This window comes from Ailuropoda melanoleuca, unplaced genomic scaffold (genome assembly GCF_002007445.2).
Source record: "Ailuropoda melanoleuca isolate Jingjing unplaced genomic scaffold, ASM200744v2 unplaced-scaffold9846, whole genome shotgun sequence".
NCBI classification, from domain to species: domain Eukaryota; kingdom Metazoa; phylum Chordata; class Mammalia; order Carnivora; family Ursidae; genus Ailuropoda; species Ailuropoda melanoleuca.
In genome coordinates this window covers 70,228-84,834 of record NW_023255376.1, presented here as the reverse complement: position 1 = coordinate 84,834, position 14,607 = coordinate 70,228, and the positions used below count along the sequence as shown (strand labels likewise).

Here is a 14,607-nt window from a genome sequence, read left to right as displayed (position 1 = left end):
ATACAAGATTTAGAATTTCTCCATATCCTTACCAACACTTGTTGTTGTTGTTGTTGTTGTTAATAGCCATCCTAATAGGTGTGAAGTGATTCATTGAGGTTTTGATTTGTGTCTTCCTGATGATTAGTGGTATTGAGCATCTTTTCATATACCTGTTGTCCATTTGTTTCTTTTTTGAAGAAATGATTAATCAGGTCTTTTACCCATTTTTAAAATTGGGTTATTTGGGATTTTTTTTGTTATTGCATTTTAGGAACCCCTTATATATTTTAGATATTAATCTTTCATCAGATATATGATCTGCAAATATTTTTCCTATTCTGTGTATTGCCTTTCCACTTAGCTGATTTTTTTTTGCTCCTAAGTTTTCTATGTGTCCTACAACTTGACTGAATTTATTAGTTTTATCTGTGTTAAAACAATTAATTGTGGAGTCTTGAGGGTTTTCTACACATAGGATCTTGTCATATACAAACAGAGATAATTTTACTTCTTCCTTTCCCATTTGGATGCCTTTTATTTCTTTTTTCTTGTCTAATTGCTCTGGCCAGGACTTCCAGAACTAGGTTGAATAGAAGTGACAAGAGTGGGCATCCTGGCCTTGTTCCTGTTATTAGAGGAAAAGCTTTCCAGTCTTTCACTGTTCATCATGACATTAGCTGTGGGCCTTTAATATTTGGCCTATATTATGTTGAGGTAAATTCCTTCTATTCCTAGTTTTTAAGCATTTTTATCATGAAAGGGTGTTGGATTTTGTCAAATGCTTTGCCTGCATCTATTAAGATGACCATGTGATTTTTATCTTTTATTCTGTTAATGTGGTATATCACATTGATTTTTGTATGTGGAACCATCCTTGCATCTCAGAGATAATTCAGTTGGTCATTGTATATGATCCTTTTAATTAATTCATTTTACTACTTTTCTGTTGAGAATTTTTGCATCTGTATTCATCAGGGATATTGGCCTGTAGTTTTCTCATAATGTCATTTTTTCCCTTTCAATAACAGGGTAATGCTGGCCTCATAAAATTAGTTTGGGAATGTTTCCTCCTCCAGTTTTTTGGAAGAGTTTGAGAAGGATTGGCAGTAATTCTTCTTTAAATGTTTGGTAGAATTCACCCATGAACCCATCTGGTCCTGGGCTTTTCTTTGACCTCCCAGCAAAGGAGGTTTTTGATCACTGATTCAATCTCATTACTAGTTCTAAATCTCTCTAGATTTTCTATTTCTTCATGATTTAGTCTTGGTAGGTTGTATGTTTCTAAGAATTTATCGTTCTCTTCTAGGTTATCCAATTTGTTGGCATATAGCTGTTCATAGTAGTCTCTTGTAATCCTTTTTATTTCTGTGGATTAGTTGTAACATCTCCTCATTTATTCCTGATTTTATTTGAGTCTTCTCTCTTTTTTCTCAGTCTAGCTAAAGGTAGTCAGTTTTGTTGATCTTTTTTTAAAGAAAAAAAACCCAGCTTTTGGTTGTTTTTTTTTCTAATCTCTTTTATTTCTGCTTTAATCTTTATTTCTTTCCTTCTATTAACTTTGGGCTTAGTTTGATCCTTTTTCTAGTTCCTTAAACTGTAGAGTTGTTTATCTGAGATCTTTTTCTCTTCTCTTCTCTTCTTGTTTCCTCTTTTCTCTTCTTTTTTTAAGTAGCCTCCAATGCCCAAGGTGGGGTTTGAACTCAAGACCCTGAGATCAAGAGTTGCATCCTTGACCAGCTGAACCAGCCAGGTACCCCTGAGATCTTCTTTTTTAACATACACATTTATGACTGTAAAATTCCCTCTTCGTACTGTTCTTGCTGCATCCCATAAATGTTGTTATGTTGTGGTTTCATTTTCATTTGTCTCAAGATATTTTCTAATTTCCCTTCTTATTTCTTCTTTGACCCATTGGTTGTTCAAGAGTACGATGGTTATATTTCCACATATTTGTGAATTTTTTAGTTTTCCTTCTGCTATTGGAAGTGAGATATTGAAATGTCCTAGTATTATTGTGTTGTTATCTATTTCTCCTTTCAGTTCTTTCAATGTTTGCTTCATATATTTAGATATTCTGGTGTTGGGTGCATATATATTTATAGTTGTTATATCTTCTTGGTGAATTGACACTTTTGTCATTATGTAATGTCCATTTTTGTCTCTTGTGACAGTTTTGACTCAAAGTCTATTTTGTCTGATAAAAGCATGGCCACCCCTGCTTTCCTTTGGTTATCATTTGCATGGAATATCTTTCTCTATCCTTTCATTTTTCAGCTTATATGTGGCCTTAAAATATAAAGTGAGTTTCTTGTAGACAGCTGTAGTTGGAACTTGTTTTTTTGTTCATTCAGCCACTCTTTGTCTTTGATTAGAGGGTTTAACATACTTATTTGTGAAGTAATTATTGATAGGAAAGGACTGACTATCACCATTTATTATTTGTTTTCTGTTTTGTAGCTCATTTGTCCCTCTTTTCCTCTCTTGAAGCCTTCCTTTGTGTTTCATTGACTTTGTAGTGATGTGTTTTTTTCCTTTCTTATTTTTTTTGTTTATCTTATATAGGTATTTTCTTTAGGGTTACAGTGGGGCCTCCTTAAAACATCTTATAACAATCTATTGTAAGCTGATAAGAACTTAAGTTTAATTGCATTTGAGGGCTCTTTGTTGTTTTCTTGAATGTTCTTTTTTTTAATAGCATCCCATTCCTAATAGAATATTGTCTCATTTCTCTGAGAGTATTAGTGATGATTTTTTTGAAGTTTTCTTCACCCTGCATGGTCTGTTTTTTTCATTTGCTTTCATTTCTGTTTGTTCTGTTCTCTCTTTAGCATTAGAGGCTTTCCTCAGATGGCTGGTAATCTGTGCCCATATTTATGAGTAGGGGCCAAAAAGCAGATTGGAAGCTCTGAGCACACGAGTGGCCCTTGTTGACTTTTAGTTTCATTTTAAAGTCATCTGTCTGGCCCATTTGTTGGAGAAATTTGTTGGAGATGCCAAACCAGTATTTTTTTTTTATCTTTTCTCTTGGGGCTAATCATATTTAGTGTGCATTATTTCTCTTAATCTCCTTGTGTTCATATATAGTATTTATACCCTCATCTGTGTCTGGCATTCTCTATATTCAGAAAATGAGCTACCACTATTCACCAAGATTGGGATTGGCCTTTACATAGTAGCTAATTTTAGGGGAAGATATTTAAGATCCAGTTGGCTTTTAAACAACTTTCAACCTACCCATCTTATCTTAACCTTATCCCTTTACATTCATTCCCAGAGGTACCTGAAGCTATCAGTTCCTAAACTGTTTGAGGATTCTTAGGTGTATACTAGGTTGGTTCCTAGCTTTCCCCACTGCTACTTTAAGATTCAGCTTTCTTGTCTACACTTAGCTAATTATTTTCCAGCTTCCAGAATATTGCTGCTATTGCCTCCTTTCCTTGTTCTTTCTGATCTTGTGGGTTTGTGTTTTTTTTTTAAGTCCCTGTGGTTTTAGAGTTTTCTGGAGGGAGTGAAATTAGATGCATATATTCAATCTGCCATCTTTATCTGAAACTAATTCTAACCGAAGTGAAATAGTTGCCTTACCTCGCTCATGTGATATTTCTCTTGATCCTTGGTTTATATTAGGTGTTATACCTGAAGAACCTTAGCCCTGGGGTGACTGAGAGAGATCTTGTCTCATTGTTCGCTCGGTTCCAGGAGAAAAAAGGACCACCAATTCAATTCCGAATGATGACGGGACGAATGAGGGGGCAAGCTTTTATCACCTTTCCCAGTAAGTAGCTTCATCTGGATAATTAATTGTAGCATCAGTTCATTGGAGATTATTTATACTGTCTCTAATTTAAATCTAGCCCTTTATTTTCTCCATAATATATAAGAAGCATGTGCTTGAACAAACACATGGGAAGAAGGAAAGAGAAGTAAGGAAAGTATGTTTTCAGTGTTCCTCTATTCTCCCTCTGTGCTTCCTCTCCTCCATGACAATACATGACCGACCACCTTATGCCATTGTCCTCAGTTTTCTCCAATCTTGGCACTTCCTTCTGCCTATCAAAATGTACTTTCCCTTTGCTGATGACAGTATTTCTAGTTCAATTTATAATTATATTACTTATTAATATATTGGTATTCTGGTCAGAATACTTGTACTTGCCTTATGCCCTATTCCCTTGGGACTAAGAGACTATAAGTTAACATGCTGATCACTAGTAATCCATAATTAACTAGTGAATGATGTTAAATTCTTTTAACAATTGTTTCTATCTTAATACATGACTTCAGTGTCCTAATTAAAAGAGAACAATGCTACAGGAATTTCATTTTCTATAACAGACCAGACTGTCTCTTTTGGTGGAAGCTGGGTAGGAGCTATACCTTTCATTATCCCTTAATTATCATTACTTATAAATGGCCTAGTAGTCTATGCATGGGCAAGTGCTTTTACATGTAAGCAGTACCAAAACTCCCCTCCACTTTTTTCATATGTTCTTATACTATCTTTCCTAGCATGTTAAAGGTTTGTGGATCCCCTATACTAATGGTTTTCAGTCTTTTCAGGTGTGAGGGCCCTTTTTAAACTTAAAATATATTTCACTGACCCCAAGCTAATATGATCCATTAATTGAAAAAATATATAGTAAGAAGATTTTATAAACTAAGTACTTTAAAGTGAACATTTGAAATAATAATATTTTGAAATAATAACATTTGAAAATTCATAGTATATACATATGTGATACATAAATTGGTTTAGTCTAAAGACATTGCTTGTCTACCTATGATTTCACAGACTCTGGGCAATAATTCCACTTCCAAATTTCCCACATCCAGACTCTGAGGCCCATTAATTGAAAACTCCGGCTATACACTGTATACTCCCCTACCTCAATTATCCATATGCCTACAAGAATTCTTTAACGTATTTATCCCAATGAGGGCTCCCACTCCGCCATCAAAAGAAAAAAGTAACAAAATGTCCTCAATACCATGATAACATCTTTTATTCATGTCATCCAGTTTGAAAATGATCTCATTATCATAATACCTGTAATCTGTTATCTAAGGTAGAGGTTAATATATTATTAGTTGTATAGCTTAGCTTTCTTTGGCACACTGTCTGTATTCTTGTTTCTTTGACCTTATCTTTGAATTAGCAGACACTCTCAAATATCCATTTTAAGTTTTTATTGTCATTATTCTTAACCATTAGTTTAATCTTGCTGAGTTATACAAATTTGAGATTATGGAAAAGATAATAAAATTAAATAACTATATAGCCTTATAGCCTATATTTAACTCCAAGGCAAAACAACATATACTAGACTTGGAATAGAACTGAATTATTAAGCCCTATGTAAATTGATGTTTTTCCTTTCTCTTCTAGATAAGGAGATAGCAAGGCAAGCATTATATCTAGTAAATGGATATAAACTACGTGGGAAAATATTGGTGATAGAATTTGGAAAGAACAAAAAGCAACAGTCGGATCTCCAGGCTGCTTCTCTCATATCAGCTGCTACAGATAACACTACAGAAATCAGTGGTAGCTAAAAGATATATAGATGGTGAGTCCCAGGAGGTCTTCCTTGCATCAGAATCTTGGATTTAGAATTTGTGTATGGTAGCAATTTGTTTGGATTTGAAGAAGAGAAACTAATTCAGGGAGAGAAAAACTAAGATAATCCCTCTCAGTTTCAGAATGAATTGGTAGAAAACATTTTTTATAATCAAAGACTATATAGGACAGAGTATGAAGTGTAAGGTACAAAGAATATCATTTTCTCAGGATAAATTACAAGTGATTATTTCTAAGGATTTTTTTTAAATCTTTATAATTTATCTGGGGTCTTCAGTATTTGTCCATAAAGATAACATTCTTTCCGAGATTGCCTCCTACATGCAGAACTAAAAAACTAATTAAATGTTGAAATACGTATTTACTAGAGCTCATTTATCCCTAATTATATCCACCTAGTAAATAAATGACCAAGACCCCAGGTCTAAACATCAACAAATGCTGTTGAATGACAACTATCAGCAGTGACAATATGTTTTTTCATAAGTCAGTCCACATATTTAATGAATGCTTCCATATAAAGTTAACAGTGTCTTCAAAAATTTATATATTTTTCTAATGAAATCATTTAGGTCAAAATATTGATGTTCTCATAGTCATTTAAGCTAGCTACCATTGAGTAATCCCTGAATTCAAAGCAATAAACATTGAATGACTATCTAATATATGTTATATATTAGGTATATGAATTTTAGGAGAGGAACATACTAGCAAACAATACTAAAAGTGGGAAGAAAGCATTCTCTAGAAGAGAGCCACTCATTTCCAAATCCCTCAGTTGTTTGTAGTTGCTGGAGAACAGAAGGAAAATATGATATAGAGGAAGTAGTACACACTTTGGAATCAGGCCTATGTTTGAACTTCACAGCCACACTTATCACTTTGTGACCTTGGCAAGTCACTTAATCTGAGCCTCAGTTTTCTCATCTATAAAATGGGGATAATAATACTACTTACCTCATTAGGTTGTAAATATTAAATGAGATGATACTATTTTGGCTCAAGAATAGGAAGAAAAAAAATGAAGAAAGTTGAACAGAGAGTAGGACCATTAAGCACTCCAACATACTTGTAATGAGAGGACCAGAAAAAGAGAAGAGAAAGAAAGAAGCAGAAAAAATATTCCAATAAATAATGGATGTAAATGTCCCAAATTTGATGAGAAACATTACCTACACATCCAAGAATTTCAACAAACCCCAAGTAGGGTAAAGAAGAAATCCACAGACACATCATAATAAAAATGCTAAAATTCAAAGACAAAGAGAAACTCTTGAAAGTAACAGGAGAAAAATGAAGCATCACTTACAAGAGAACCCCAATCAGATTAACAGCTGACTTCCCATCAGAAACAATGGAGGTGGCAGTGGAGTAACATATTCAAAGTGCTCAAAGGGAACAACTGTCAATATAGAATCCTATATCCAATAAAGCTGTGTTTTTAAAAATGAAGATAAAATGTAAGTCTTCCCACATAATCATAAACTGTTGCTGCTGGCAGACCTGACTTACAGGAAATATTAAAGGAAGTTCTTCAGGAAGAAAACAATGACTTCAGATAATAATTTAAATCTACACATATAGAAAATTAGCATGGGTAAAGGTAATTACATAATTAGAAGAGACAGTCTAAATGCATCTTTCTTCTCTTAATTGATTTAAAAAGTAATTTTATAGGGGCGCCTGGGTGGCACAGCAGTTAAGCGTCTGCCTTCGGCTCAGGGTGTGATCCCGGCGTTATGGGATTGAGCCCCACATCGGGCTCCTGTGCTATGAGCCTGCTTCTTCCTCTCCCACTCCCCCTGCTTGTGTACCCTCTCTCGCTGGCTGTCTCTATCTCTGTCAAATAAATAAATAAAATCTTTAAAAAAGAAATTAAAAAAATAAAAAGTAATTTTATAAAGCAATATGTACATAGTTGCATTGTTTGGTTTATAACATATAAAAATGCAGTATATTTGCCAATAATAGGACATAGGAGGTGGGTGGAGGCAGAGCTATATTGGACTGTAGAAATGACTCCAGATGGTAACTCAAATCTACAGGAACAAATGAAGAAAACAAGAAATGGGAAATAAGAACGTTAATATAAAAAAGCATCAAATATTTATTTGCTCTTCTTTCTTCTCTGAGCTTCTTTAAAAGACCTAAACTTATATCAAGTAATAATATAACAGTGTATTGTTGAGTTAATAATGTGTAGAAAGAATATGTATAACAATAATAGTACAAAAAAGTGAGGAAAGAAATAGAGTCATATAGGAATAAGGTGTTTATATCACTGGAATTAACTTTGTATATATCTGAAGCCAATTCAGTTAAGATTTGTATGGTAAACCCTAGAGCAACCACTAGGAAACTAACTGAAAATATACAGTGAAAATATTATTAAAGAAATTTAAATTTTTCATTAGAAAATATTCAATGCAAAATGATGAATAGCGGAAGACCAAAAAAACCCCCTCCAGAGATATATAGGAAACAAACAGTGAAATGGCAGCCTTAAGTCCACCTATGTTAATAATAACAGTAAATATGAATAGATTAAACAATCCAATAAAAGGCAGAGAGAGACTGGGAAAAACAAGAGTCACCTCTATGCTATTTGTTGGAGTCACACTTTATATTCAAAGATACAAACAGATTGAAGGTAAAAGGATAGAAAGAAATATCGGGCAAATGACAACTGTAAGAAAGCTGGAGTGGCTATACTAATATCGGATAAAATAGACTTAAAAAATGTCATTAGATACAAAGAGTGACATCTTATGATAAGAGAGGCAACCCATCAGAAAGATAGAGCAAAATTATATATGCACCTAACAACAGAGCACCAAAATACATGAATCAAAAACTGAATTAAATGAAAGGAGAAATCCACAAGTCTACAGTAAGAGTTGGGGTATTCAGTATCCCGTTTTCAGTAATAGAACAATTAAATAATAAACAAGGAAGTAGAAGACTTGAACAGTGCCATAAAACTAGACCTTAAAGTGATCTATGAAATACTTTAGCCAGCACGAACAGAATGCACATTCTTCTCAAGGGCACATGAAATATCTCCAGAAATAGATCATATCATAGACCATAAAACAAACCTCAGTAAATTTAAGTGGACTGAAATCATGCAAAGTATGTTTTCTGACTCCATGGAATGGAGTGAGAAATCAATAACAAAGTTGAGGAACTCATAAACATGAATTAGACACACTTTTTAAATGACGAATGGGTCAAATAAGAAATCACAAGGGAAATTAGGAAATCCTTTGAGATTAATGAAAATGAAGACATGGCATCCCAAAATGTGGGCTGCACCAAAAGCAATGCTTGGAGAGAAATTTATAAATACTAGTGCCTATATTTAACAAGAAGAAAGATCACATATCAATAACCTCATTTTATGCCTAAGACACTGGGAAAAGAAGAGCAAACTAAGTAAGCAGAAGGAAGGAAATAAAAAAATATTAGATAAATAAATGACAGAGAATACAAAAACAGTAGAGAATGTCAATGAAACTAATAGTTGGTTCTATAGGGGCGCCTGGGTGGCACAGCGGTTAAGCGTCTGCCTTCGGCTCAGGGCATGATCCCGGCATTATGGGATCAAGCCCCACATCAGGCTCCTCCGCTATGAGCCTGCTTCTTCCTCTCCCACTCTCCCTGCTTGTGTTCCCTCTCTCTCTGGCTGTCTCTATCCCTGTCGAATAAATAAATAAAATCTTTTAAAAAAAATAGTTGGTTCTATAAAAAAAGATCAACAAAAGTGACAAACCTTTTGTTAGATTGACCAGGGAAAAAAGAAGACTCAAATTACTAGAATCAGAGGTGAAGGAGGGAACATTACTACCAACCTTCTAGAAATAAAAAGGATTATGAAGGAGCCCTATGAACAATTACATAACAATAAATTAGATAAATGAAATGGAAAATTTCCTAGAAACACACAAACTACTGGAACCAATGGAAAACAAAATCTGAAAAGGTCTATAACAAGTAAAGAGGTTAATTAATAACTCTTAAAAATACCCACAAGAAAAAGCCTAGGCTCAAATGGTTTCTCAGATAAATTCTAGCAAACATTAAAGAATTAATACAGGGGCGCCTGGGTGGCACAGCGGTTGGGCGTCTGCCTTCGGCTCAGGGCGTGATCCCGGCGTTGTGGGATCGAGGCCCCACATCAGGCTCCTCCGCTGTGAGCCTGCTTCTTCGTCTCCCACTCCCCCTGCTTGTGTTCCCTCTCTCGCTGCCTGTCTCTATCTCTGTCGAATAAATAATTAAATAATCTTTAAAAAAAAAAAAAAGAATTAATACAAATTCTTTACATACTCTTCCAAAAAGTAGAAGAAGGAACACTTCTATTATATGCTACAAACATGGAAGAACCCTGAAAGCATGCTAAATGAAAGAAGCCAGTCACAAGACTATATAATTATATCATTCCATTTATATGAAGTATCTAGAATTGGTGTATATATAGAAACAGAGAGTGGATTAGTGGTTGCTCAGGGCTGGAGGTGACAGCTGAATTGTATGAGTTTTCTTTAGAAGTTGATTAAAATGTTCTAAAATTGATTGTGGTGAAAATTGTACAACTTTATGAATATACTATAAATAATGAATTGTATACCTTAAATAGGTGAATTGTATTTTTATGAATTATATCTCAAAGTCACCAAAAAAAGAAATTGGATACAACCAAACTGTCCATCAGTAGGAAAATGAATAAATAAATCATGACACATTCATTTAGTGGAATACTATACATCCGTTAAAATAATGGGGTATATCTATGAATACATTCCGATCTGTATGATGTGCAGAATTTTGTATTAATTTAAAAAGCAAGAAATGGTATAATGTGAATGCATTTTATAAACAGAAGCATTTGTATATGTATGATACATGTGTATATAGGTATTTCTGAATAAATTTAGGAAAAAGCTGGGAAATACATATATACTTGTAAACTTTTTAGAAGTGGGATTAGATAGACTGAAAGGGGACTTTTGCTTTATAAAATTTTTTAAGTGGTGTGATTTGGGGCGATTTTTACTTTTTTCAGTTTTTTTTAATTAAAATTTTTTTAATACTCTACAAATGACTTGGCTTCCAGAATACCTGTCAGGCCTGCTCTGAGGATGTCATCTAACTATACTCAGGACAAACTCCTATACCTTTGATATAGTGCTCACTTAAGACTAACTCTTCAATTTTAAATATAGTGTAAGGGGAAGAAGTAAGTTATCCTGGTATAAACTCTTGCACATGTTACCCAGGGACATACTTCTAAGCTGGACTTTTCAGAAGAAATTTAGTCCTGTTGAGTGGAAAATCTCACCTCTGCCCTTTGCTAGACCTGCAGATCACTAACAATAGAGGAAAATAAAAATGGAGGATGTCCCTCAACTGGTGCATAAGTGAACTGTGGTATATCCATACAATAGAATCCTACTCAGCAATAAAATCTATGATGAACTGTGATACATGCAGCAACTTGGATGAATCTCAGATGCATTTTGCTAAGTAAAAGAAGCCAAACTCAAAAGGCTACTTACATTTTGATTCCATTTATATGATATTCTGGAAAAGGCAAACTATAGGAACAGAGAACAAATCAGTGGATGTCAAGGGTTAAAAATGGCAGACTGATTACAAAATGGTAGCACAAGGAATTTGTTTTAATAATGGAAAGTTTCTGTATCTTGATTATAGTTACTGGAGTGTATGCATTTGTCAAAACTAGAATTATATGCCAGAAAGGATGAATTTTACTATATGTGAATTTTTAAATAAATGTAATTTTTAATGGAGAGGAGTCAAAGTATTGTTCCTATTCTGTGGTCTTTTGATTACGTGGAAGATTTAAAGCCACTTAGCTACTATTCCTAATTTTCTGCACACAGGTCAGCAGAAATCATCAGTTAAAAACATCTACATATACATACACAAATCCACCATAAAAAAGTCAAAAGACAAACTAGAAAACAATTTGCCATGTACAAGGAACTAATTTCCTTAATATACAATATATATCATTTTCTTAATATACAAAAGCCAGTAATGCAAGAAAAATATGGGTAAAAAAGAAAATTTATAGGGACGCCTGGGTGGCTCTGTTGGTTAAGCATCAGCCTTCAGCTCAGGTCATGATCCCGGAGTCCTGGGATTGAGTCCCCCATCGGGCTCCTTGGCTCAGCAGGGAGCCTGCTTCTCCCTCTGCCTGCAGCTTCCCCTGCTTCTGCACTCACTTGCTCCTGCTCTCTCACAAATAAATAAATAAAATCTTAAAAAATAAAATTTATAGAAACAAATATAAATGACTAATAAACTAAGAAAAATGTTCAGAGTAGTAATAAAAATTAGGACAATGAGCTCTCTTTTTTAAAAAAAATTTAGACTTATGGGAAAGTTACAAAAATAGCAAGAGTTACTATATTCTTCACCCAGCCTCTCCTAATGTTAACACCTTATATAACCATAGTATAATTATCAAGAAGCAGGAAAATAATATCACTACAGTACTATTAACTAATTTACAGACCTTATTTGATTTTTTCCACTTGTCCCACTGATGTCTTTTTATGATCCAGGTTCAAATCCAGTATCCCACATTATATTTATTATTTATTGCAGTTATTTTGTAGAATGTCCCTAATTAGGGTTTGTCTGATGATTTCCTGTGATTAGACTGAGGTTATGTGTTTTTGGTAAGAATACCAGAGAAGCGATGTGCCCCCCTTTTTTTATCGTTTCAGAGGTAGAATTTAGTGATTCATCAGTTGCATATAACACCCAGTGCTCATTACATCAACTGCCCTCCTTAATGCCCATCACCAGTTACCTCATCCCCCAGTCCACCCCTCCTCCAGCAAACCTCAGTTTGTTTCCTAGAGTTCAGTATCTCTTAGGTTTGCCTCCTCAATTTTCATCTTATTTTATTTTTCCTACCTTCCCCTATGTTCATCTGTTTTGTTTCTTAAATTCCACGAGTGAAATCATATGGTATATGTTTCTCTCTGACATTTTTCACTTAGCATAATACCCTCTAGTTCCATCCATGTTGTTGCAAATGGCAAGATTTCATTCTTTTTGATGGCTGATTAATATTTCATTGTATACCACTTCTTTATCCATTCGTCTGTTGATACCTGGGCTCTTTCCGGATTTGGGCTATTGCGGACATTGCTGCTATAAACATTTGGATGCATGTGCCCCTCTAAATCACTAGGTATCCTTTGGATAAATACCTAGTAGTACAGTTGCTGGGTTGTAGAGTAGCTCTATTTTTAACTTTTCGGGGAAACTCCATGTTGTTTTTCAGAGTGGCTGCACCAGTTTGCATTCCCACCAACAGTGTAAGAGGGTTCTGCGTTTTCTGCATCTTCACCAAGATCTGTTGTTTCCTGAGTTGTCAATTTCAGCCATTCCGAATGGTGTGAGATGTTATCTCTTTGTAGTTTTGATTTGTATTTCCTAGATGCCGAGTGATGTTGAGCATTTTTTCATGTGTCTGTTGACCATTTTTATTTCTTCTTTGGAGAAATGTCTGGTCATGTCTTCTGCCCATTTCTTGACTGGATTATTTGTTTTTTGGGTGTTGAGTTTCATAAGATCTTTATAGATTTTGGATACTAGCCCTTTCTCTGATAAGACATTTGCAAATATCTTCTCCCATTCCACAGGTTGCCTTTTAGTTTTGTTGACTGTTTCCTTTGCTGGCCAAAAGCTGTTTATCTTGGTGAAGTCCCAACAGTTCATTTTTGCTTTTGCTTCCCTTGCCTTTGGAGAAATGTCTAGCAAGAACTTACTGCAGCCGAGGTAAAAAATGTTGCTGTCTCTGTTCTCCTCTAGGATTTTGTTGGATTCCTGTCTCATATTTAGGTCTTTCACCCATTTTGAGTTTATTTTTGTGTATATTTTAAGAAAGTGGTCCAGCATCTGGCTATCCAATTTTCCCAAACCATTTGTTGAAGAGACTGTCTTTTTTCCATTGGATATTCTTTCCTGCTTTGTTGATTAGTTGACCATAGAGTTGAGGGTCCATTTCTGGGTTCTCTATTCTGTTCCACTGATCTATGTGTCTGTTTTTGTGCCAGTACCATATTGTCTTGATGATTACAGCTTTGTAATACAGCTTAAAGTCCAGAATTGTGATGCCTCCAGCTTTGCTTTTCTTTTACGACATTCCTTTGGCTATTCAGGGTCTTTTCTGGTTCCATACAAATTTTAGGATTGTTTATTGGCAGCTCTGTGAAAAATGTTGATGGTATTTTGATAGGGATTACATTGAATGTGTAGATTGCTTTGGGTAGCATAGACCTTTTAACAATATTTGTTCTTACAGTCCATGAGCATGGAATATTTTTCCATTTCTTTGTCTTCCTTAACTTCATTCGTAAGTGTTCTATAGTTTTCAAAGTACAGATCTTTTACCTCTTTGGTTAGGTTTATTAGTCCTAGGTATCTTAGGGCTTTTGGTGCAATTGTAAATGGGATCGATTCCTTGATTTCTCTTTCTTCTGCCTCATTGTTAGTGTATTGAAATGCAACTGACTTCTGTGCATTGAATTTATACCCTGCAACTTTGCTGAATTCCTGTATCAGTTCTGGCGATTTTTTGGTGGAATCCTTTGAATTTTCTACACAGAGTATCATGTCATCTGCAAAGAGTGGAAGTTTGACTTCATTAACAATTTGTATGCCTTTTAGTTCTTTTCGTTGTCTGATTGCTAAAGCTAGTAATTCCAGTATTGTGTTGAACAGCAGTGGTGAGCGTGGACATCCCTCTCGTGTTCCTGACCTTAGTGGAAAAGCTCTTAGTTTTTCCCCATTGAGGAGGATATTCACTGTGGGTTTTCACTATATGGCTTTTATGATATTGAGGTATATTCTTTCTATCCCTACACTGTGGAGAGTTTTAATCAGGAAAGGATGCTGTATGTTGTTAAATGCTTTTTCTGTATCTATTGAGAGGATCATATGGTTCTTGTCATTTCTTTCATTAATGTGGTGTATCACATTGTGGATGTTGAACCATGCTTGCAGCC

The 14,607-nt window shown here is 34.7% G+C and overlaps 1 protein-coding gene across 3 annotated transcripts in view; it reads left to right on the top strand.

Annotated features, from left to right (window-relative positions):
• Positions 1-6,740, top strand: part of RBM41 (RNA binding motif protein 41) — a 55,109-nt gene extending 48,369 nt beyond the window's left edge. For all 3 annotated transcript variants that reach the window (XM_034653574.1, XM_034653575.1, XM_034653573.1), the window contains 2 exons: positions 3,610-3,757; positions 5,369-6,740. In XM_034653574.1, the coding sequence (XP_034509465.1) occupies positions 3,610-3,757; positions 5,369-5,535 (315 nt within the window). In that variant the 3' untranslated portion in view covers positions 5,536-6,740. The remainder of the gene's footprint in view (positions 1-3,609; positions 3,758-5,368) is intronic.
• Positions 6,741-14,607: the final 7,867 nt, after the last annotated feature.